Source organism: Protomyctophum bolini, assembly GCF_963924005.1.
Source record: "Protomyctophum bolini genome assembly, chromosome: 2".
Taxonomy (NCBI): domain Eukaryota; kingdom Metazoa; phylum Chordata; class Actinopteri; order Myctophiformes; family Myctophidae; genus Protomyctophum; species Protomyctophum bolini.
Window position 1 is genome coordinate 5,580,631 of NC_137863.1, and position 25,376 is coordinate 5,606,006.

Sequence of the window (25,376 nt, forward strand, 5' to 3'; positions counted from 1 at the left end):
CCCTTCAACAAGTACGTATACACGCTAGACTCTAGAGCAGGGGTGCCCAAAAGGTAGATCGCGATCTACCAGTAGATCACAAAGGCTGTGCAGGTACAGTAGATCACAGTCCCTAAATAATATTGAATTTAAATATATAAAAAACATTTTTTTGGAATCTGCCACTTGAGTTAAAGTTGACTTGATTGGTTGACAAAAGGGGGCCTGTAAGCTCGAACTCACAATGGAATATTTTGTTTTCAACAGTGTTGCTGTAGCATTACAAATTAAATACAAACCCCCCCTAACTATTAGATTTCTCCCCCTCTATTTCCCATTCCAAGTGCATTTGTCCTATAATGTCAGCCCCCTCAGGTACATATTTAGGTAGAGGTAGTGCCTCTAGACTCTAGAGGCACTACCACATCGGACTCAACCTCTGAAAGGGTGTGAACTGTGAAAATGTTGTGTGTTTAGTACTCCATGTTGTTGAAATGTGCAATACAAATGTCTATCTCTCTCTCTGTCTGTCTCTCTCTCTCTCTCTCTCTCTCTCTCTCTCTCTCTCTCTCTCATATTAACAGGAAACCAGAGAAAGGCGTCCAGTATCTGATCGAGCGGAGCTTCGTTCCGGACACGCCCGTGGGCGTGGCTCACTTCCTGCTGCAGAGGAAGGGGCTGAGCAGGCAGATGATTGGAGAGTTCCTGGGAAACCGGCAGAAGCAGTTCAACAGAGACGTACTGGAGTGAGTTCATATGAAGGAATGAGATGAATGAATGAAGGAATGAATGAATTAATGAATGAATGAATGAATGAATGAAGGAAGGAAGGAAGGCAGGCAGGAAGGCATGAGTGAATCAATGAATCAATGAACGTGCATACAGGAATGAATGAAGGAATGAATGAATCACAAAGCAACACGTCACGAGATCCAGCAGGGATTGATTGTCTTGTTAGGTAATCTGAACCAGTGTTTCCCAAACAGTGGGTCAGGACCCAAACTTGTGGGTCGTGGACGCATTTTTATGGGTCCCTTTATTTTTTTATGTTTTTGCTGTTTTTTGTTTTAAATTATTATTAAAAAAAAAGCAAAATTTGCAATCAATTGAAAACAAAATTCTATGTTTTTCTTTTCAGGAAATTCATGAAAAATCGTAAAATTTAGAAGAAAAGAAACTTTAAAAGTAATGAAAATAGCCGATCTACAAGCTACAATCTGCACGAAGCGACGTGTTGTGTGCTTGTAGATCTGCTATTTTCACTAGTTTGGGTCCCGAGCAAACATCTAATCTCTCTTTTGGGTCTCGACCTCAAAAGTCTGGATACCACTGATGTAAACTATTGCACCACCAATCGGGTCGGGTCGGTACCAGATCGGGCCAGGTCGGGTTCGGGCAGAGTTTGAGAACTTTACCCTGCATGCACCCTGCATGCACCCTGCACACGCTGCCTGGTCGGAGCCCTGCTGTGACTCAGTGATTCCACTGGAATCACTGAGTCACAGCAGGAGAGGAGAGGAGAGGAGAGGAGAGGAGAGGAGAGGAGAGGAGAGGAGAGGAGAGGAGAGGAGAGGAGAGGAGAGGAGAGGACCATGTGTGACTAAGAGCTTTAGGTTTAAATCCCTCAACACGTGAGAGAGAGAGAGAGTTGAGCTGCACTGCAGTAACCTCACACCAACTACACAGCCTCGGCTGTACCGGCCGTAACCAAGCCGGTCTGGGATTGGTTGAGCCTTATAACCAAGCCAGTCTGCGATTGGCTGAGCCAAAAACCAAGCCTTTTTTGGATTGGTAGAGCCATAATCAAGCCTGCCTGGGATTGGAGCCATAAAAGGAAGCCTGCGAAACTATTGCAATTATGCACAGTCTGTTTGTTAGTTAATCTATTGTTTATGTATGTTACGCAGACGAAATGTTTGAATGTCTTGTCTACCAAAGGCTGCTAAAATGTATCTTTTGAGTGAGTGGTGCAGTGGTAAAGTGGTAAAGTGGTAAAGTGCCTGCCCATCACCACGTTCGCATTCACAGGAATGTGTATGGAGATGAACTAATTGGCATGATGACAAAATGCGGGAGAAAATGGGGTAAAAATCTAACAAAACATGTGGATTTACTCTATGAAAGTATAGTAATTGTGTGTGTGTGTGTGTGTGTGTGTGTGTGTGTGTGTGTGTGTGTGTGTGTGTGTGTGTGTGTGTGTGTGTGTGTGTGTGTGTGTGTGTGTGTGTGTGTGTGTGTGTGTGTGTGTGTGTGTGTGTGTGTGTGTGTGTGTGTGTGTGCGTGCAGCTGCGTGGTAGATGAGATGGACTTCTCCTCCATGGAGCTGGACGAGGCTCTCAGGAGGTTCCAGGCTCACATCAGGGTCCAGGGAGAGGCTCAGAAGGTGGAGAGACTCATCGAGGCCTACAGGTGAGCATTAGATATAATATACTACAGGTGAGCATTAGATATAATATACTACAGGTGAGCATCAACATGCCTTCATTAGATATAATGCGGGGCGGCGGTGGTTCAGGGGTAGAGTGCCGGATGGTAACCGCAAGGTTGCCAGTTCAAACCCGGGCTCCCACAGAGTTACTGTCGAAGTGTCCTTGAGCAAGACTCTGAACCCCTAGTTGCTCCCGATGTGCTGGTTGGTGCCTTGCATGGTTTCTGCTGCCATCGGTGTGTGAATGTGTGTGTGGATGGGTGAATGTAATGCACAATCTCTGTAAAGCGCCTTGGATAAAGGCGCTATATAAATGCACCATTTACCATTCATAATATACTACAGGTGAGCATCAATATGGCTTCATTATTTATAATATACTACAGGTGAGCATCAATATGCCTTCATTAGATATAATATACTACAGGTGAGCATCAATATACTTTAATACACTTGTTTCCCAAACATCGGGTCACGAGAAAATGTAATGTTTCCCTTTTTTTCCGTTTATTAACTAAAAACAAAATCTGTATTTTTCAAAAGATTTAAAAAAAGTTAAAAAAAAAGAAAAAGAAAAAAGCATTTGACCAGCATTTGATAAGATTTAGCCTCTCGGACTCAAAGCGTAGAATATTTTGTTATCGTTGGATAACATTTTGTCCACAGTTCCAGGCTGTAGGAGAGACAGACAGCAGGCAATAATCCTTATAAACACCACCACACTCCAGCCTTTAGAAGACGAGGTTATGCTTCTCCCTCAAGGTGTTCTACGTCCTTATAAGTTATAAACACCACCAGACTCCAGCCTTTAGAAGATGAGAAGGTTATCCTTCTCCCTAAAGAAGGGAAGAATAAGTTATATAAGTTATAAACACCACCAGACTCCAGTCTTTATAGAAGACGATCGAGGTCTCAAGATGAGGCAAAGTCACGTCCTGATCCAAAACAGAAAGTATTCTGGGGGAAACGATGTCCCCTTCGGGGGCCTCTGTGTGTCCGTTTTTTAAATCTCTAGCTCTTCTCCACACCTTAGAATAAGCACTTCATCAGAGTGGTGGTGGACAGTACATTTTCATTGAGTAAGTGTTGGTATATTTTTGGAGAAGAAGGCCCTATTTGTTTGTTTGTTTGTTTCTGTTAATTGCAAGCTGATGACTTTCGGTGTACTACATTTCAAATAGAAATATTGTACTTTTTTACAAATTTGCCACACACCAAAACTAAAATTTCTCAAGTTCAGTCAGATAACTCACGAATAGATTTAACCAATATTTATTATAGAATGAGAATACAACAAGTGTGCATATAATATTTTGTCTTGGCATTCGGCTCTGCTACATTTTTCTCCCTGCTCGGCACAATTAAACACCATCATTAAACATTGACCCATTCTGGACGGGAACCCGTTTTGGTGTTTTAACTAAGCATTATGTTATACTTTAGCTATTGGAAAATAGCAGATCTACAGGTCTGCTATTTATTTTAAATCGTGAAAATGTGGCACAATTTCTTTCAGAATACTTTTTTTTATTTTGACGTCAGGCCAAAATGGGTTAAGAGCAGGGAGACAGATAGCACCTGGCTTGAGAAGGTCAGGATTGGTCAGAATTGGATTGAAATGATAGGCCCTTGAGATGCAACATCTCATTTTAGCGGGGGTTCCCTACAACACAGGCAAAACATACATACACTACAGTGCAGTTACACAATAGACAGTACACAATACACAATATACAATACAATACAAACGTACAGATACAGTTAGCTTGCACATCCTCTCCCACCCACTCCCCCATCCCGACCCAGCTATTTTTAGACAAATACATTGTGAATACATACTATTGTGAAGGTCTCACACAGTCTCCAAAATGAACCGTGTGTGTGTGTGTGTGTGTGTGTGTGTGTGTGTGTGTGTGTGTGTGTGTGTGTGTGTGTGTGTGTGTGTGCGTGCCTCTACATTCTGCCCCCTGCGTGCAGCCAGCGGTACTGCATCTGTAACCCCGGGGTGGTGCGCCAGTTCAGGAACCCAGACACCATCTTCATCCTGGCGTTCGCCATCATCCTCCTCAACACGGACATGTACAGCCCCAACGTCAAGCCCGAGAGGAAGATGAAGATCGACGACTTCGTCAAGAACCTCAGAGGTAAAAACCGCCTCCCCCTGGCCAGCCGGGGCGCCTGATGGAGGGGAAAGGAACTGGTTGGAATAACGTGTTCCTTCCACGCGTTATGTCCAACCAGGGAAACTCCCCCCTGACAGGTGTAAAGGAGCAACTTGGACATGAAGGAAGCATGAGTTGAAGTCCGTTGCTCTCCCCTTGTCCCCCATAATATGGGGACTAGGTTGGTGGTACCCCTAAACCAATACCACACTTTGTTGACATAAAAAAAAGGTTTCCTATTCATTTTGTAGGTTTTCAGAGCTCAATTGCACCCAAAAAGACCTGAACTTTGAACATTCACTATGATGTTCTGTGGTCTGGGGGTTTTCTGAATAATTTGGCTCAAACAAGTGCTCTGATTTGCCTGTGGACTGTGATGTAATGGTCCACAAATCCCATATATGACATACCAAGTTGCCAGCAGACTTCTGGTGAGGGATTTTGCCTGTTTTCACTGCGGCTCAAAAGGCTTCGGAACACACAGACCCCTTTTCCACCGGTTGGTTCACAATGGGAACCGGTTCAGTTCTTTTTCGTTTTTAGTCCATGAGCCAGAGCTCCATAATTGGTGGGCAAACTATATCCTGTATTAAATTGTTTATAGGATCAATACAAGTAAATCAATACTTGATAACACTTCCACAGTAGTAGCTTTTTCATATGTTTGATTATTGCATATTTTCCTACATAATGCCTCATTTGCATTTTTAAAAATGTAAAATTTGTAATACAATAAATCATTGTCTTTGTGTAAGTACTCAATTGGGGAAGTTTAATGGTGATAACAATCTAATATAGGTATGGTTTTGCACGCTCAATTCATAATTAATGTTTCAATTTTGGAGCTCTGGCTCATGGACTAAGAACCAAAAAGAACTGAACCGGTTCCCACTGGGAACCAACCGGTGGAAAAGGGGCCACAGAGAAAACCACGGAAAATCCACTGAACGTTCAAAGTTCAGGTTGTGTGGGTGTAATTGGGTGTCATAAAAATAAATGAAAATGGATGTTATGAAGTATGAGTCCTTATTACTAAACCAGTAACAAGTAGGCCCTCCATCAGTAGGCCCTCCGTCAGTATTCCCTCCGTCAGTATAATTAGGCCCTCCATCAGTAGGCCCTCCGTCAGTATTCCCTCCGTCAGTATAATTAGGCCCTCCATCAGTAGGCCCTCTGTCAGTATTCCCTCCGTCAGTATAATTAGGCCCTCCATCAGTAGGCCCTCTGTCAGTATTCCCTCCGTCAGTATAATTAGGCCCTCCATCAGTAGGCCCTCTGTCAGTATTCCCTCCGTCAGTATAATTAGGCCCTCCATCAGTAGGCCCTCCGTCAGTATTCCCTCCGTCAGTATAATTAGGCCCTCCATCAGTAGGCCCTCTGTCAGTATTCCCTCCGTCAGTATAATTAGGCCCTCCATCAGTAGGCCCTCTGTCAGTATTCCCTCCGTCAGTATAATTAGGCCCTCCATCAGTAGGCCCTCCGTCAGTATTCCCTCCGTCAGTATAATTAGGCCCTCCATCAGTAGGCCCTCTGTCAGTATTCCCTCCGTCAGTATAATTAGGCCCTCCATCAGTAGGCCCTCTGTCAGTATTCCCTCCGTCAGTATAATTAGGCCCTCCATCAGTAGGCCCTCTGTCAGTAGTCCCTCCGTCAGTATAATTAGGCCCTCCATCAGTAGGCCCTCTGTCAGTAGTCCCTCCGTCAGTATAATTAGGCCCTCCATCAGTAGGCCCTCTGTCAGTAGTCCCTCCGTCAGTATAATTAGGCCCTCCGTCAGTAGGCCAAGGAAGACATGAGTCCCTGAATTATTTTTTGACACACATTGTGATGTTTTGCCAGGTGTGGACGACGGGGAGGACATCCCCAGGGAGATGTTGACGGGGATCTACGAGCGGATCCGGAGGCGAGAGCTGAAGACCAACGAGGACCACGTGTCCCAAGTGCAGAAAGTGGAGAAACTCATCGTGGGGAAGAAACCGGTGAGCCGACCTTTTGACCCTGTGGTGAAACAATGGACCCGACCCCCCCTGTTGCAAAATGACCTAAATATAAATCACACTTGTGTGAAGTGAGGAGCGCTCACTGTGTTTATATCGGCCCGCATGATGTCTTAACGTCGTCCTTTAGTGCCCTAAACAAACATTAAAGTCCATAGACTTGGCTGGCAAACGATTTACGCCATAAGTGCTCTAAACAAAATCCCATAGAGTTGGCTGCCACATAACGTAATCTTCAAAAGTCATGCATTGAAGGGGTTAGTGCCCCTCAGAAAAGAAATATATATATATATATACTACGACTAAATATCATAAGATTTTAACCGACTAAATCTACATTTGATTTTGTCGACAAAAATACATTTTGGCGGTACCTTGATGGCGTCGTAATGTCAGATTTTACACTTGTTGCATGTTGAAAATAGCTGATCTAGCTGATCTAACGCGTCACAGTGACCGCAGCCAAACATAAAATGATCTCTTCTGCACTAGTTCCTCCCTAACATTTTAGTCTACGTTTTATTTGTTGCCGAAATTGTCAGTATTATTAGTCATAGTTTTAGTCATCATGGCTTATAGTTTTCCCTGTAGTTTTCATTTAGTTTTGGTCAGTGAAACAAGGTAGTCGACAAACATTTTTCCTCATAGTTTTAGATGAGGAAGTCAAAACACTGCATCACACCCCAGTCAGTCTTAGGAAGTCAACACTGCATCACACCCCAGTCAGTCTTAGGAAGTCAACACTGCATCACACCCCAGTCAGTCTTAGGAAGTCAACACTGCATCACACCCCAGTCAGCCTTAGGAAGTCAACACTGCATCACACCCCAGTCAGCCTTAGGAAGTCAACACTGCATCACACCCCAGTCAGCCTTAGGAAGTCAACACTGCATCACACCCCAGTCAGCCTTAGGAAGTCAACACTGCATCACACCCCAGTCAGCCTTAGGAAGTCAACACTGCATCTCACCCCAGTCAGTCTTATTGATTCTGTGTTTCTCTTGTGCCTCCTTTAGATCGGCTCTCTGCACCACGGCCTGGGATGTGTAAGTATCCTTAACCCAGTCAGGGAGGGAACTCCCTTTTGGTCTTTTAACCCATTCTGACCTGAGATCAGATTCATACGAGGTTTCCACTGGACACACACTGGTCTGATTAACCCATTCTGACCTGAGATCAGATTCTAAAAAATGTCAGTCGTTCTTCGATTTTTTGAAAATAGCAGACCTACAAGCTCGTAGCGCGCCACTCGGTGGCGCGCTACGAGCTTGTAGATCTGCTATTTTTCAATAGCTAAAGCATAACATGATGCTAACACCAAAATGGGTTCCCGTTCAGAATGGGTTAAGCATCATAAACCCACAATGGTCCATTTGTTTCCAAAACTATAATGTAGCTGGGGACCCCCTGGAACTCCCTCAAGGACCCCTGGGGGTCCACGGACCCCACATTGGGAACCACTGCTATAAAGACTATAATGACTGCACTCCTGTTAGCGGTGCTCAGACAAAGCACACTGTAATAAAGCACACTGTAATCGCTTCAATATCCTGTAGATCATGTTGCATTTTTCTTACTAAGGTTGCAGCTATTTCTGTACCGATGCACTGTGAGCCTCCCTGTGCGCTCACGGTGACATCATCACCTGAATGTCAAGCGGAGGAGCGGAGCTAGTAGACGCTCACTGACACCGCATACTGTCCATACAAAGACACTGGCTTTGCTTTGTCTTCACCGTCTGAATGTTGAATCGATTCCGACCTTTTTTCCACATCAAGGTCCATTATTTATCCCATTCTGAACGGGAACCCATTTTGGTGTTAGCATCATGTTATGCTTTAGCTATTGAAAAATAGCAGATCTACAAGCTCATAGCGCGCCACCGAGTGGCGCGCTATGAGCTTGTAGGTCTGCTATTTTTGAAAAATCGAAGAACGACTGACATTTTTTTAAATCTGATCTCAGGTCAGAATGGGTTAATCAGACCAGTGTGTGTCCAGTGGAAACCTCGTATGAATCTGATCTCAGGTCAGAATGGGTTATTCTGCATCTGAGCCACGTACAGTATGGACTGCCATTTTGAAAAGCATCTCTCTGTCGCCCCAGACTAGTGAAAATAGCGATCAATCTTCAAGCTCACAACACGTCGTTGTCAAATGGATGGATTAAAAATGTTATGCCCTTTCTATCTAATCTAATCTTTGAGAACCACGTACTGCCTCCTTTTATTGAAAGGTTGAAAGTAGACTGACAGGAAATGGGGAGAGAGGTGGGGGGGGGGGGGGGGGGAAGACACGCGGAAAAGGTCGTTCGGGATCGGGAGTCGAACCCGCGGCACGCCGTCAGGCTGGCTCAGCAGCCTATAGGTTGAGCTAACCGTCCGGGAAGAATTGCCAGCTTTAAATTTAGAAAAAGAAAATGCTACGGCTTTTTTTTTAATCATTTGTTTGTGTGTGCATGTTGTGTGTGTGTGTGTGTGTGTGTGTGTGCTGCGTGTGCGTGTTGTGTGTGCGTGTGCAGGTCTTATCTCTCCCCCATCGGAGGCTGGTGTGTTACTGCCGGCTGTTTGAAGTGCCAGACCCCAACAAGCCTCAGAAGCTGGGGGTCCACCAGAGGGAGATCTTCCTCTTCAACGACCTGCTGGTGGTACGTTACTGTACTGTGTAGTGTACCCTAGTCCAGGTGGTACGTTACTGTACTGTGTACCCTAGTCCAGGTGGTACGTTACTGTACTGTGTACCCTAGTCCAGGTGGTACGTTACTGTACTGTGTACCCTAGTCCAGGTGGTACGTTACTGTACTGTGTACCACCCCATTCAACTGTGTATTCCCTAGTCCAGGGCTAGTGGCAACCTTTAAGGCACCGGTGCCAACATTGGCACAAAGGAGGGTGATCACTGGCATCGGTGTGCCAGTGATGTAGTCAAATGAAGTCCCACACATCATCTGTATGTAAATTGCATCCTGCACACAATTCTACATTCATTAAAACTCTGAAGTGTGACGGGGGACGGAGTCTGGGTTATTGCTATTGAGTCTAATGAGCATTTATAAATATTTAAAAAAGTTATATTCGTGCACGATCAAAATATTAAACGACGCCTGCCCTAGTCTACCAGACTACCACAGTTGGTCCATTTTTTTATTGACCTGAGCCAAACAGGATCTGTTAAAAAAAAAAGATCTACAAGCTCATAATGTATCGAATTGCAACACATTTTGAGTTGTAGATCGGCTATTATACAGTAGGGTAGAAAGTGATTAAACTGAAGCAAGCCCAAAATAAGCAACTACACATGAAACACAAGCAGAAACTAAACTAAAAACTAAAATAACAAATGCTAGCCATCAACTATCAATATTTCCAAACGATTTTAAGGAAAACAAGCAGAGCTGGTGGACATTGACAGTGCTCCCTGCGTGTCTCTCCCACAGGTCACCAAGATCTTCCAGAAGAAGAAGAATTCTGTGACGTACAGTTTCCGACAGTCCTTCTCGCTTTACGGCATGCAAGTTCTGGTCTTTGAAAACCAATGTAAGTGTGCGTGTGCGTTTGTGTTTGCGTGTGCGTGTGCGTGTGTGTGTGTGTGTGTGTGTGTGCGTGTGCGTTTGCGTTTGCGGTGCGTGTGCGTGTGAGTGTGAGTGTGCGTTTGTGTTTGTGTGTGCGTGCGCACAGTGAATTAGCAATTTGAAAGTCTGAAGAGGTGAGTGCTATGGAGTGTGAAGAGATGAGTGCTATGGAGTCTGAAGAGATGAGTGCTATGGAGTCTGAAGAGGTGAGTGCTATGGAGTCTGAAGAGGTGAGTGCTATGGAGTCTGAAGAGGTGAGTGCTATGGAGTCTGAAGAGGTGAGTGCTATGGAGTCTGAAGAGGTGAGTGCTATGGAGTCTGAAGAGGTGAGTGCTAGGGGGTGAGATGATGGATAGATTAGATACCTTTATGGGTTCCCGCAGGGGAAATCCATGAAGAGGCGGGCTTTAAAAGAGATGATTCTTCCGATAACGGCAGAAAGTACAGTTCCAGATCCATCCTAGTGGGTTCAAATCAAATCAAATCAAACTTTATTTATATAGCACATTTACATCGACCGAGGTCGAACCAAAGTGCTTCACATTACAGAGCATAAGAACATAAACAGAAAGAAGGGGATAGAATATAGCATTATTTCAATGTGTAAGAGAGCAAAATGTAAAATACAATAAGCAGTACATGGGAACATCGTACATGTGTAGACTTAAATTAAATTGAATTAAAAGCGATAGAGTAAAAATGAGTCTTTATGTTACTGTATGTCCATTCTGTGCGGGGACTCCGGGGGGGTCATATACTTTAAGCATTCATCATCATCATTTGACTGTCGTTGAGATCCTAGATGCCACGTCTTTCCATCAGGGTCCTGTCAGCCATCGCTGCTCCCAGTTCTTGGAATATCAGTCCTGTGTGTCCCTGGAGATTGTGTCAGGATATGTATGAGGTCTGGTTCCTCTAATATTTATACTGTATGCATTATTCTCTCCTTCAGATTATCCCAACGGAGTGCGTCTGACGTCGGCCGTACCCGGAGCCGACGTCAAAGTGCTGATCAACTTCAACGCGCCAAACCCCCAAGACCGCAAGAAGTTCACAGACGACCTGCGAGAATCCGTCGCAGAAATCCAGGAGATGGAGAAATACCGCATTGAGTGTAAGAGAAAAATAGGATTGATTGATTGATTGATTGATTGATTGATTGATTGATTTACTTGTGCAAATGGGAGAATATTTTTGTATTCATAAAATGAAACTGCTGAATTCAACACGAAGTGTGGACATGGCGTTTGACTCAGTAACTCATCAACTTTGATTTCCATCAAATATAAATAAGTATTTATTATTAGCAGAGGTGGTTAAACGGGCGGGCGGGCAGGCAGGCAGACTGACTGACTGACTAGTCGCATAATAATAATATAAAATAATAATGAATGCTAAATTCTGCACAAAAGTGTGTTTGTGGCAGTCACTCATTATTAGCTCTTCTGTCTTTGATATTTTACCTTTCATTATCAGTGTTATCACACAAACTCACCTGCGTACGTAACGTGTTGTCCTGTCCTGTGAGTACGTAACGTGTTGTCCTGTCCTATGACGTAACATGTTGTCCTGTCCTGTGAGTACGTAACGTGTTGTCCTGTCCTGTGACGTAACATGTTGTCCTGTCCTGTGAGTACGTAACGTACGTAACGTGTTGTCCTGTCCTGTGAGTACGTAACGTGTTGTCCTGTCCTATGACGTAACATGTTGTCCTGTCCTGTGAGTACGTAACGTGTTGTCCTGTCCTGTGACGTAACATGTTGTCCTGTCCTGTGAGTACGTAACGTACGTAACGTGTTGTCCTGTCCTGTGAGTACGTAACGTACGTAACGTGTTGTCCTGTCCCGTGCGCGCGCAGCGGAGCTGGAGAAACAGAAGGGCGTGGTGGTGCAGAGAGGCAGCGTCGCCTCACAGCATGGCGGCGGCGCCGGGCCGAGGAAAGACCCCACGGGCAACGGGCCGCTGATCCGCGCCAGCCTGGACGACAGCTACGCCACCGGAGAGGGTCTGAAGAGGAGCGCGCTGAGCAGCTCGCTGCGCGACCTCTCAGACGCAGGTATAATATATACGACCTCTCAGACGCAGGTATAATATATACGACCTCTCAGACGCAGGTATAATATATACGACCTCTCAGACGCAGGTATAATATACGACCTCTCAGACGCAGGTATAATATATGACCTCTCAGACGCAGGTATAACGCTCAGAGATAATATACGACCTCTCAGACGCAGGTATAACTCCTCAGAGATAATATTATGACCTCTCAGACGCAGGTACAACAATTTGATCCCCGGGACCCAAACTAGTGAAAATAGCAGATATTTTCACTACTAGTTACTTCTTAAACTTTTTGTTTTGTAATTTATGGAATCTTTGATTTTATTCATTCAATTAAAGAAATACAAATTCTTTGTATTTGTTTTTAATTCATGAAAATTAATTATTTTATTTTTTTGGGAAAGTTTTTTGAAAATGTTTTAAACAAAATGTAGGAAACAAAATACCGAAGCAACCTATAAAAATGTCTCTGCGACGCTGGCGTGCTCCTCTTCCCAGTGCTTACAGTACCGTCACGTTTAAGCCATCTGGACACACATGTTTTTTTTGTGGAACGCAGGTATCTTCCTCCTGACAACCATGAGACGTCCATTTTGCATTGTTGTAGCTAAGCTGTTCATGCTAACATAGGACGTTTGAGCAGTGAGCACCTTGATGGTTGATACACTGTGTGTGATGTTATAAAGGGGTGATTCAGAGCAAGCCCTGAAGAGATGGAGGTGTTTTTTCAGTGGCTCCAGGTCTAATTTAATCAAATTCAAGGTTTCTGCTTAATCGACACAGGAGCTCTGTAGGTCACTGCCATCGATTAGGGTTAGGCTCGTGCTTGGTGAGAGGAATTAAGGTATTGTTGATTCTGGCAGAGAGACACTGGTGGACACTTGCAGTCTACTTCGACAAAGTGCACTTCAGCTTTAGGGAGATACTGTGATGTACAGTATGTACTTAAGCATGTGCACTTAAGCCTCTCTATTTATCCAGAATGCCGCAGCACGCTTGGTCTTCAAACCAGACAATTATTCTCACATGTCCCCCCCCCCCCCCCCCCTTCTCCGCTCCCTCCATTGGCTCCCGGTTACTGCCCCCCCACACAGAGTACAAAACAATGATGTTGGCCTACAGAGACAGAACCAAAGGTATTTTCACCCCCATATCTCCAAAGTCTGATCCAACCCTTACAACCCCCCTCCCCCGCTCGCTCAGATCAGCCAACACAGGGAGGCTGTGTGTTCGCTAAAACATCTGGGACAACGCTCTACACGTCCCAGTAGACGCTTCTCCCTCCTGGCTCCCACACTAGGAACTCCATTGCGGTTAGAACTGCAAAGTCACTCCCGATCTTCCGCCACATAGTCTGAAAACTCACCTCTTCAGACTCCACCTTAGCCCATAGCACTAGCCGTATAGCGTCGACTCCACCTCTTCAGACTCCACCTTAGCCCGCTCCGTAGCCTCGACGACCTTTCAGGTCCTTCAGCACTTCCGCTTTACTTCCTGCCAACGAGGCATCTATTTGTTTATATCCATGGTCATGTTTATATCTATGGTCATGCCAGTCCGTTGCTCTTCACGGTGCGTTGTAGTAGACACCGCAGTCCTCCTGTGATGTAGACTAGTGATCATACAGTAGTTGATATATAATCGATGGTGTGCTTTTGATTAGATTACATTTTAATTTGATTAGCCTTTAAGTGGGAGTGGTGTGAGATGGACTGTTGGACCTATACTTACTGTGTGTACACTGTGTACAGTATATACAGTAAGGAATGAGTGTTGGCTTGTAGTCGTACACAAAGCTCTAGATGTGTAGATGGCTGAGAAGACGTGTCGTGTCTGACGTGCTTCATCATAATTTACGGCGCCGTAGATATTAGACATGATGTGCAATCAATGTTTATTAAAACTTAGACATTAGAAGGCTTTATATAACTGTAGATATTAGACATGATGTGCAATCAATGTTTAATAAAACGCAGACATTAGAAGGCTTTATATAACTGTAGATATTAGACATGATGTGCAATCAATGTTTAATAAAACGTAGACATTAGAAGGCTTTATATAACTGTAGATATTAGACAACATGTCTGATGTGTTTATACGTGTTCCGCCTCAGGAAAGCGTGGGCGACGCAGCAGTGCAGGATCATTAGACAGCAATATGGAAGTAAGTTCTGTCACCTCTCTGTCCGTGGCATGCACAGTGAAATGATTAAAAACATAATATAAGGTCCGCAAACTGGCAAAATATTGATTTATTGCTCGATTCAACGTTTCGATCGATCACACGCGTATGTACGATCCTATATATTGTGTGATTGAAACAGTGAATTCAGTGATAAACAGTGTGCAGACAGTGTTTTATTCTGTGTGTTGATGTTTGTCCTGTGCCTGCTGGGCACTAGCTGTGCACTAGCCTTTCTATGCACGGTGAAATCCTCAGTGTTCTTTTTGTGCAGTACAAATGCAAACCAAATGGACCTGTACGGGTTGAGAGTGAACCACTTAGCACTATTTTATTCATCGTTGTACTATACGATGGTGTCACGCAAAAAGAAAAGAAAATGTGGTTTGAAGAAGGAACACTCTGGCTTTTACTGTGTATATGCATTCTGAAAAGCTCAAAGATTTTTCTTTCGAACTTTCACACTGGTTTTGCTTTGTAGTTTGGCTTTTGCTTTTAGGGGGGGAGGTGGCATCTGTGCTCATATAGGTCTCACCTCTGCTCTGCATGACGGGAACCAAGCGATGACACACAACACTCCCACCAGGACAGACGACTAGGGGTGTATTGATATAGTAACTGCATCACAAAGTATATCGAAATGAAAACGGCAACATTGACTTTGTATCGTATCGTTTTGCAATGCAAATAATCGGTATCGAATCGTTTTGCTATGCAAATCATCGATTGTATCGATGCTACATTCTTGTGCATCTTGGTATTTAGCTAATTTTAGAAAAAGAGGGGTTTAATTACTTAGTTTAGAATAATGTCAATGTATTTGAAATATTTACTGTATCGATTTCAAATCATTGAATCGTATCGCCATAATGAACCAATATCGTCCATGTATCGTGTCATCAACCATGTATCGTGATACACATCATATCGCTGTTAAAATGTATCGTTACACCCCTACAGTACAGTACCCTTACAGTACACCAACCGGGCTCGCAACTCACCTCTGTAGACTTATATCTCCATTTTATTAACAACAACAACAACAATAACGGTTAAGTCCGATAGATAGCAGACATCGTACAGAGAGAGAAAAGGTGGAGAGCGTAGGGGGAGTGACATGACATGCAGCAAAATGATCTGGATATCCGGGACTCGCTGATAATGGCATTGTGTGCCCTTTTGATATCCCTAACCACTTGGATTGGTATGCCTATAACCACTATTCATTCTTTTGTAATTCTACGTAATCGAATCGTCTCCACTGACGTCAGCTGTTTGGGAGAAAGATGCTATCAAGCTTTGTCTGTCACGTGAACAAAGAGACATGCATCTATTTTCCGAGAAGACGCTGGAGTTTCATTTCTGAAACATTGCATCTCGTGGATGTGCTCAATGTCTGTCGGCTATGAACAGTGGCTGCTCGCATACTTTGCATGTAGCGCATGGCTCCTGAAATAGCTGCTTCTTTGCTTTAAACAATCTGTTATGTTGGTTCTTTTTTGTATTGGTGTTTTTTTTGTTTTGTTCCTTGTTTAATGACAACTTGTTTCCAGCGTTTGTTTGTGTGTTTCTCTCACTCCAAACCCAATCAGGAGATGGAGAGAAATGTCATAGTGTTCCACTAACAATGTTGTCCGCTCCCCTTTTTAATTTTTTCCTCACTTCCAATTGAACTTGTTTATCCTCTTATCCTTCATGAGTTCTCTCCCCTGGTTGGATACAATACATATCCTTTATGAGTTCTCTCCCCTGGTTGGATACAATAGATATCCAAACAGAAACATGTAATTTCTGTTCATTAAAGAGCTGCAGAGACTCTAGATGCCAGTGTGAACCTTGACGCTTATAAAGCCAAGGCTTCTATATACACATTAGGCTTCTAGCGCGGCACTCGGTGCCGCACTAAGAGCTTGTAGATCTGCTATTTTTCAACAGCAAAAGTTTGAAATAGTGGTTCATTAAAAGCTAAACGTGACATAGACGCGTCCTCAGGTCTAAATTGGTTTGAATTAAAATGCAGAGCGTGTAATGATTTAATAAATAACGCCTGTCCTTAACTGTCCACCGCGCAGGGCTCCACCATTAACAGCCCCCACATGCGGAGGAGAGCGCCCCCCTCTGGCCGAGACGTGCCGCTGCCGCAGCAGCAGCGCCACAGCATGCCCTGTAGCTCCTCCTCCCTGTCGGGGGGGCGCCTGCAGGGCTTCGGCGGCTCCACCAATAAGCAGCAGCGGTCCAAATCCCCCGCCGGCGGCTGCAGCCCCACCTCGCCACACCCCCACCCCCACCCCCACCCCCACCACCACGCCTCCTCGCACCCCAGGGGCGGGACCCCCGAGACCGACCCGCACTACGTGGGCCAGAACCCGCCGCCGTACCACCACCACCACCACTACCACCCGCCGGCACACCTCCAGCACCCCCCGCACCAGTACCACCCCCCCCAGTCCTCCTCCTCCTCCTCCCACCACGGCCCCCCCCCTCACTCACAACAACACCACCACGGGGGAGGAGGACCCCCGCAGGCGGCCCCCGTGTCCCCCGCGCCCGGCGGCAGCGCCAAGCCCAAACACAGCGGCATCAGCACGGTGGTGTGAGGCTGCTGTGTGTGAACGCACACACACACACACACACACACACACACACACACACAGGACGGAACTGGATGTTTCAGGGAGAAGGGGAGGGAGTATATGGTGGCGCTCTCGGTAGCAGGGGGGGGGGGGGGGGGGGGAATGACGTTTCTGCATTAACCCTGCACAGATAGCTTTTTCATGATGAGCGCAACCCGGTGGTGTGGGCGGACTTGGTCGGTGACGAGCGAGGGTCGAACCCGCAGACTTTTACGTTTACCACGACGGCCGGTGCTTTTCCCCGCCCACCGGGGCTACGGTCGGTCGGTCGCCACTCCGCTCGGTGGTTCTGGAGGCTGATAGTGACCGCTGTACGTTGTCACGCACACGGATTGACCCCACGGAACGCACGGAACAGCGGTTCATAGCACCCCATGGAGCAGCTGTGTATATAGCTCCCATGGCACAGCGGGTTCAGCCCCTAAACAGTTACAATCTCATCTGCTGCTCGATGTTCCGCCGTGCGATGAAAGTAGCCGACGTACACGCTCAGAGAATAGACCTGTAAAAAAAACATTGTGGGCGAATAGAAGGGAGACATTTTGAAGCCACTGTTTCAAGCTAATTCAAATTAACCATCTTGGACTTTCCGCTCGCAGAAATGGAACTCCCGAAAAAACGAAATGCTCTTTGGCTTTGGATTCTTAATTGCCGCCTGGCTCAGAGCTTTGTACGCCGGCTACTTCAGGACACATGGCGCTGCACAAACAGGGGCCTCAGTTTGAGGGACTGTACTATAGTTTGACGATGTAAAGAAGAGAGCCATATGTGGACCGCAGACAGAGCCATATGGACCGCAGACAAACTATAGTACTGTACTATAGTTTGACGATGTAAAGAAGAGAGCCATATGGACGGCAGACAGACTATAGTACTGTACTATAGTTTCACGATGTAAAGAAGAGAGCCATATGTGGACCGCAGACAGAGCCATATGGACCGCAGACAAACTATAGTTTCACGATGTAAAGAAGATCGAGAGCCATATGGACCGCAGACTGAGCAAGAAGCATGCACAACGATGACCACAAATACTGTTCTCATGTTCCCCCTTAAGAAGAAGACGATGGCCATCCTCGCGATAAACACGATCAAATTATCTCGCTCTACTATAGCGTATATATATATATATATATCGCAGACGTAAGCAGCGATGTTTACGTTACATGTCTCCCATGTGTGAGTTTGTGTTTGTACAATGATGTGGCTGACGAACTCAAGGACAGACATGTAGTCTGTACAAGTATTTATTAATGGTATACTATGTAACTTTGCCCTGTGTTTACATGACAGTAAATATACGCAGTTTTGTTTAGCCTCAAAAATGTCCCCTTCTACCAAAACAAAATGCAGCGAGAGGAGAGCATGATGCTGGTATGGAGGGAAATGACGGGTAAAAAAATGCAAATATGTATTTGTTTTGTTATGTGAACACACAACAACGTTACATAATATACCTTTAATGTAGCATAATTAGCTCACAGCACACTGTGATACTCTCGGTTAGAAGATCATAAATGTGCCAATTATTGAAGCATTTACTGATTTAGTCACCAAACCTTTTGCTTTTTGTGTAAATTGTGCATATAGTATTTTGTAATATAATGATATTATCAACTGTTATTATTATTATTATTATTATTATTACGACAGGAGAAATAAATCAGCCTAAGGCACCAGTGCAAAGTCTCAATCAGTATTATACAATATACACTTATATTATACACACAGCGTTGTTTCACCGTTAAGAAACCCATCAAAGTTTTTTATCAGTGAGCTGGATTAACTATAATGGTTGCCTTTGAATTACTGTAAGACATATTATTTCGTTGTATGATGATTTCTCTGTCGGCCTAAAATAGTAGCTGGATGGACGGTTTATGGATCTGCTGTTTTTGGGGCGAGCGACGCGGCGGGTACAGTAAGAGTAGGAAGAGAGTTAATTTTGCCATTTCTTCCCAAAATGTAAAAACATTAAAATAAGCATTCAGTGATTTGGGTGATTTAAACCCCCCCCCCCCGGTAAAGATGTGCACATGCACGCACTACAGTAGGCCATCTAGCCGAAAAAATGTTGGACCCCCAGGGGTTAACTGGGGACAGGGAGGAACTGGTCAGCACACTCTATAGTAGGGAGGATTATCACAACAAAACAAAAAAAATAAGTAATATTAGAACTAAGTGAAATCACTGAATATACCTTTAAGATTTTTTTTTTAAATGGTCTCAAGTAATCAATCATCTGAAAAAGGCCTATTAGGATTGAATTGTCAAAATGTTCAAGCCTGTTCTAATCATGTTTACTTTACGTTACTCAGAACCGTAGAAGAAGAGAGTTGTGACTCGCCACAAAGCGGCGTGCTATATGGCCTATAGTTCCAAACATTTGGAACTATCCCATTGAGATAGAATGAGCACTTCCGCATTCCATTGTTACACCTTGCTAGTGTCTTCACTCTCATACTCAGGCATCTGTGTCATTTTAGATCTTTGCGTTAGCTATATTCAAAACTAGCAGATGGACACACACACACACACGCTATGCTATTTATTTATTTTTTACATTTTTGAGTGTGAGAAGAGAACAACTACTGCTTCATCAGAGGACATTTGTTGAATCGGCCTCAGGTAAAACGTTTAATGGTCTGAGACCATTTCTCCAAATCTTCCTTAAGTGCCCACTATTCCTGTTACCGACACTGTCACACCATGGAGTTTAAATTAAGCTGTGGGGGGTCTGCATGGAGGTCCTTCAAAGCCAGTGTAGACTGTAGACCAGGGGTGGGCAACTTTGACGATGGCGAGGGCCACTATATTTCCACACTCACTCCAGAGGGCCACAGTGCATCTTAAATAGCCGATCTACAAGCTCAAAATGCGGCGCGCTGCGGCGCGTTTTGAGCTTGTAGATCAGCTATTTTGGCTATATTTGAATTGAAATACTGAATTTTTTTTTTGCTTTTTTTTAAAAACTCCTTCAGCGCCACCTGGTGGTCACCAGTTTAGGCTCTGAGTGCCAATTCTCCCATTATAAAGAAAGAAATAATTTGTAATTCTATTATGCATGTAATGTGCATGTCATCACCTGTAACACCAGATTAGAGGAATTTTCAAAATATGGATGAAAAAAAAATTACATCCATTACAAAGATGTCAATTAGACGTCTTGACGTTTATGGCTACTAAACAGTTTATATTTTCACTAGACGTTGTAAGAAGTATAGCGCATTCATTGGAAAGAAAAAAAACAACAACAAAAAGTTGATACAAGGTTTCTGCCCGACAGCAACCTCTTATCTCCATGCTTTTCATAAATCAGTGCGCCTATACACAGACGCCTCATCATTAATCCTCTTACCTATATACCCTAATTTTAAACTCTGGGACACAAAATGCCACTCCTATACCTTACTGTCTGCCCTTTTTGACCCGTCTGTGTATATCTTTACATACCCGTAGAATGTGTCAATATACTCTTGTACGATCTGGGAATTACACACAAACTCTCTATCGTTATTCTTCCCCAGGGAGGGACTGTTGGCCTTGGGACTGTTGGACTAAATTGTAGGTGTTCAATTCCAATTTATTTTGCCCTCTGTAGGCCTACTGCTGTCCATCCAAAATTCCTGACCTCCCTTTTCTCTTTTCCCCAGCTATGCTTTAGTTTAGAGTGTCTTGATCTGTGCCCTTGCAAATTCACCCAGTAGTTCATTGGTAGTTGCATCCTTCTCAAGTCAATGGGCATATAGCCCCCATGTCCACCTGCAGAGCTGCTGTGGGTGTTGTTTTGAAGCCCCCTGTACATACCCTCAATGCCCTATACTGTATAACCTCTAGCTTTTTCAAATGTGTCTATCCGCCCCCCACTCTCTCTTCCCACTAGACATCTCATTATATGTAGAACCTTTTTACACTTGTCCACAACTATCTGCATTTGTATACTCCATTACTGCACAATGAATGACACCCGTTCTGCCCATTTTACTCATGTGTTTTCTCCTTTCATTAACCCATTTAGGCCTGACGTCGAAATAAAGAAAACGTTCGCTCTGAAAGAATAATTATATATTCAAAGATTTGTGCTGCATTTTTTTTTAGATTTAAAAAAAATAGCAGACCTACAAGCTCGTAGCGCGCCACTCGGTGGCACGCTATTAGTGTGTATAGCCAGTAGTGTGTGTAGCCATGGACCACCATTTGATGACAAATGATGACTTTGTCCACAATTCCACGCTGTATTGATGTTGGTGTCATTAGGAGAGATAACAGGCAAACATTGATCAAAATAACAATTGTAGGCTATAGACAACAATAATTTAACTCTTGAGAGTGTAAAATGAAACCAAACAGACCCGTAGGTGTCCGTTTGGTTTCATTTTACACTCTCAAGAACCTCAAGTACAAGCACACCATTGAAAATGCTAACTTTTAACAGGCATAGCTCATGAACCGAATTCATGAATCGCGACGCTCTAACCATCCATGTCTGAACACACCTTTAGATCTCCCACCATTTTTAATTATATAAAGCATCTATCTACGCCTGTAGTTGGGCAAGGGAGAGGTATTTTTTAGGACCCTTATGATGTCTAGTTACGGGTCAACTAATGTCCCATGGGGTTCATTTTTAGGCCTTTATTGCACCTATCCCCAAAATGAACCATGCAGAAAACACCTTAACTGATTGATTGATAATGTTATTAACAGATTGTAGTATGGGTGCGATACAAGGAAGTTACAGGTCAATAAAAAAACTGCTAAGAGGATAAAAACTAAGATAAGCACTAAGACTTGTAGGGTCCTCCATTTTCAATTCATCATTCATTTAAAATCATCCAAATATACATCTATGGAAAAAATAAAAATCACCAAATACACAGAAAAAACATTATATAGATTAGAACAATAGAAGGGGGTTGGGGACTTTACAGGGGCCAGTTTCGAATTGCAGCCTCCCTTAAGTGCTCTTTGAGAGGGGTTTTGAAGGCTAGGAATTCACATTTCTTAACGACTGGTTGTTGGGCGTACCACATTTTAGTGGCATAGGAGCAAGATTAATTTAACCGCTAGTTTGAGCCAAATCTGGGTTGAACGTGTTTTGTTGAACTCCCTCTGGTGTTGTGATTGTGGACTGTGTTGACATTAAGGAAGTATTGTGCGAGGTAGCCTACATGGGTATCTTGGTGGTGTAGTGAATCTTGTAGCGCAGGCCAATTGCAAGTTTCTGTACTCTGTCATCAACCCTTTTTTTTTAGCACATTGCCAAAAGGGCATGGGGTGCTCTAGCACCCCCTAGTGTCTATCTGTGCACGCCACTGGTCGTTAATGACGTTCATTAATATTTGATACAGCCAGTTTCTGGAGAAAATGGAATTAATGTGGCCGCAAAAGCCTTGAAACTACATATGAAGGCAATGTCGCTGCTAATATAAGTCATCTGTCAACACATCTGTCAACACATTGCGTTCCTGAGATTCCTCGTTGACATAAGCTCAGCTGGTGGTGACTCAACTCGTACTAACCACGAAACATTAAATATCAATAAAATTAAAATAAACGTAATTAACATTCAGTTTATGTTGTGCGACAGGCAGATGCAGCCACCCGCATACCCGGAAATGTAGTCTCTGGGTTATTTGACTCGTTTCTAACTATAACTGCTCCCAAACCATCTTTATCCGTGGCAGAAATGTGACAACGCTCCAACTGATTTCACTTAGGGCTTTTTATTTCTCCATAGTGGTAACCGTGAAAAACTGTAACAAAAACATAATATACTTTTAAATACAATGAACAAATGAAATATGAATGTCTTTGTCAGTCCTGATGTCCGTGTTATTATTATAAAGAAACACAATATGTACACAAACACAATGAAATGTAAACAAATAAACACAAACAATGGCAATCAAACTTTTACAGAAACAAAACCATTAAGGGAACGTACCGTATGCGCCTTCTGCACAGATTATCTAGGAGTTCAGTTAAGTTCTTTCATATTATATTAATTTCTCTTATCTTTTCTTTGTCAGGTCATGTCAGACTCTGACATGAGAGAGCTCCTCTCTGTAGCTCTGCTCTGTTTGTTCTGATCTGACATGCCCAAGACCCACAGGTGCTTTAAATGAGGTGATTAGAGCGAGGTGACTTAGAGCAGGTGAGCCTAATTCAACCTGCCCAGGAACCAGATAGACCACAAACACAGAGCACAGTAGATGGCACTATATCACCATGCATCTATATGTACCCAAAACATACCTCTAATGTTCACATTAGCAATAAATTAGAATATAAAATAGAAATAGAAAATAGAAATAGAAAATACCCACTACTGGGACAGTTACACTAACGCTTATTTTGTTACTCTTTGGGTATATTTGTACATTTCCACCTCAATCGATGCTTCATATCCATATGAGTGTAAAGGCCGGGATGATCGGTTTATTTTTCAAACACAGTTCTTATATGAAGCGCAACTAAAAAAATACATGAACCTGGGGACTGACGCCCTCTACAGACAGTGACGTCAGGACTTCGGTGCTCTATATACGGTATTAGCCTATACATGTATCACACTAAAAGGATCACATGCAAATTGGTTGGTCGATCCATTCAGCAATAGGGTTACACAACCTAACCCATTATCACCTGTCCGTTAACAATGGGACAGACATGCTCCTAAACATTCACAACCCATGTCTTCTAACAAGTATTAGCATCAGCCGGCCCTGGCCATTGTTGCTCCCAGCACCTGTGCATGTGCGGGGATGCGCGCGCACGGACGGAACACCCTGTTCTTATTCTACTAGGTGTACTTGTACCAGGCTAAGTACAATGGACAGTATGCACACTGTAACATTAAGACTCACTCATGTCATGTTCAATATAGCAAGTTCAAGTAAAATACGTGTAGACTGTACAATTAATACTCATGTTCCTTATAGTAATAGTTTGGTATGAAGGATGTCAAATGAAGCAGTTGTCACTAACTGTATTGTCCACAGTAGGCCTACTAGATGTCCATACTTAGAGTGTTGTGATGAGCTTTCTGTAATGAACACACAAAGGATCTGTAGCTGTCAAACCTTTATTTGAAAAATAATAAATTATGGACAGTGTTTTTTAGTAAATATGTTCTGTTACAATGCTATGAAGAAAACATACTACAGAACATCTTAACACATAATCAAACTAAGTGATTGAAATACACCAGTCCACATACACTAGTCCAAACAACATGTCAACACGCAGAGACAAGTTTCAATTGTACCAATTGCTGACAAATGTGGGCAAACACTGCTTCTCATATTAGTGTATCAGTATCCGCATTATACAAGTTGAAAAGTCGAAAAAGTATAGTCAATCATGTTTAATGTATTTAGCTAAACTGCTGATAATTGCCATTAAGTGTCAACATAATGCCTTATTTGAAGAAATAAACACTCATTATTTAACAGCTTTTTCCTCTTTATGGCACATCTTCATATGTGTTTTTAGATTGGAATTCTTACTAAAGCCTTTTTCACAAACTGTACACGTAAATGGTTTTTCCCCTGTATGAGTCTTCATGTGTATTTTTAGATCATCCGTTCGACCTAAGCCCTTGCCACAAACTGTACATGTAAAGGGCTTTTCCCCTGTATGAGTCCTCATGTGTCTTGTTAGATCACTCGTTTGACTACAGCCCTTGCCACAAACTGTACATGTACAGGGCTTTTCCCCTGTATGAGTCCTCATGTGTCTTGTTAGATTTGCCTTTCGAACAAAGCCCTGGCCACAAACTGTACATGTAAAGGGCTTTTCCCCTGTATGAGTCATCATGTGTATTTTTAAGTGGCCATTATGAGTACAGCCCTTGCCACAAACGGTACACGTAAAGGGCTTTTCCCCTGTATGAGTCAAGTGTATTTTTAGATGTTCCTCTACACCAGCTTGTGTTTCCATGTGTTTAGATAAAGTGCTGGCTACAGGTTCTGTTTGTATGTGTTCATCATCTTCATGTTTCACTGATGGCAATGTCTCCGTTGATCCACCATCCTCCTCTGATCTTTGAAGTAGCTCATGTTCCTCTTTCATCTGTAGAGACTCTGGTTCCTCTTTGATCACACTGGAGGTTCTCTCCTCTTGCTCCTCTTTAATCTGTAGAGACTCTGGTTCCTCTTTGACCACACTGGAGGTTCTCTCCTCCTGTTCTTCTTTAATCTGTGGAGACTCTGGTTCCTCTTTGACCACACTGGAGGTTCTCTCCTCCTGTTCTTCTTTAATCTGTGGAGACTCTGGTTCCTTTTTGATCAGACTGGATGTTCTCTCCTCCTGTTCTTCTTTAATCTGTGGAGACTCTGGTTCCTCTTTGACCAGA

The 25,376-nt window shown here is 43.6% G+C and overlaps 1 protein-coding gene and 1 long non-coding RNA gene across 3 annotated transcripts in view; both read left to right on the forward strand.

Moving 5' to 3' along the window:
* LOC308323120 (IQ motif and SEC7 domain-containing protein 1-like) overlaps positions 1-17,079 on the forward strand; it is a 192,027-nt gene extending 174,948 nt beyond the window's left edge. Inside the window, exons 9-19 of one of the 2 annotated variants that reach the window (XM_080774745.1) lie at positions 564-725; positions 2,266-2,388; positions 4,385-4,551; positions 6,409-6,548; positions 7,583-7,612; positions 9,087-9,212; positions 10,002-10,101; positions 11,089-11,250; positions 11,995-12,192; positions 14,317-14,366; positions 16,457-17,079. In XM_080774745.1, coding sequence (XP_080630871.1) covers positions 564-725; positions 2,266-2,388; positions 4,385-4,551; positions 6,409-6,548; positions 7,583-7,612; positions 9,087-9,212; positions 10,002-10,101; positions 11,089-11,250; positions 11,995-12,192; positions 14,317-14,366; positions 16,457-16,981 — 1,783 coding nt within the window. In that variant the 3' untranslated portion in view covers positions 16,982-17,079. The remainder of the gene's footprint in view (positions 1-563; positions 726-2,265; positions 2,389-4,384; positions 4,552-6,408; positions 6,549-7,582; positions 7,613-9,086; positions 9,213-10,001; positions 10,102-11,088; positions 11,251-11,994; positions 12,193-14,316; positions 14,367-16,456) is intronic. The other variant, XM_080774746.1, reaches the window with a different exon arrangement.
* Positions 17,080-17,137: 58 nt separating this feature from the next.
* Positions 17,138-18,710, forward strand: LOC308322696. Its single transcript, XR_013964743.1, has 2 exons — positions 17,138-17,766; positions 17,989-18,710. It is a non-coding gene; the product is annotated as an uncharacterized lncRNA (long non-coding RNA).
* The last annotated feature ends 6,666 nt before the right edge of the window (positions 18,711-25,376 follow it).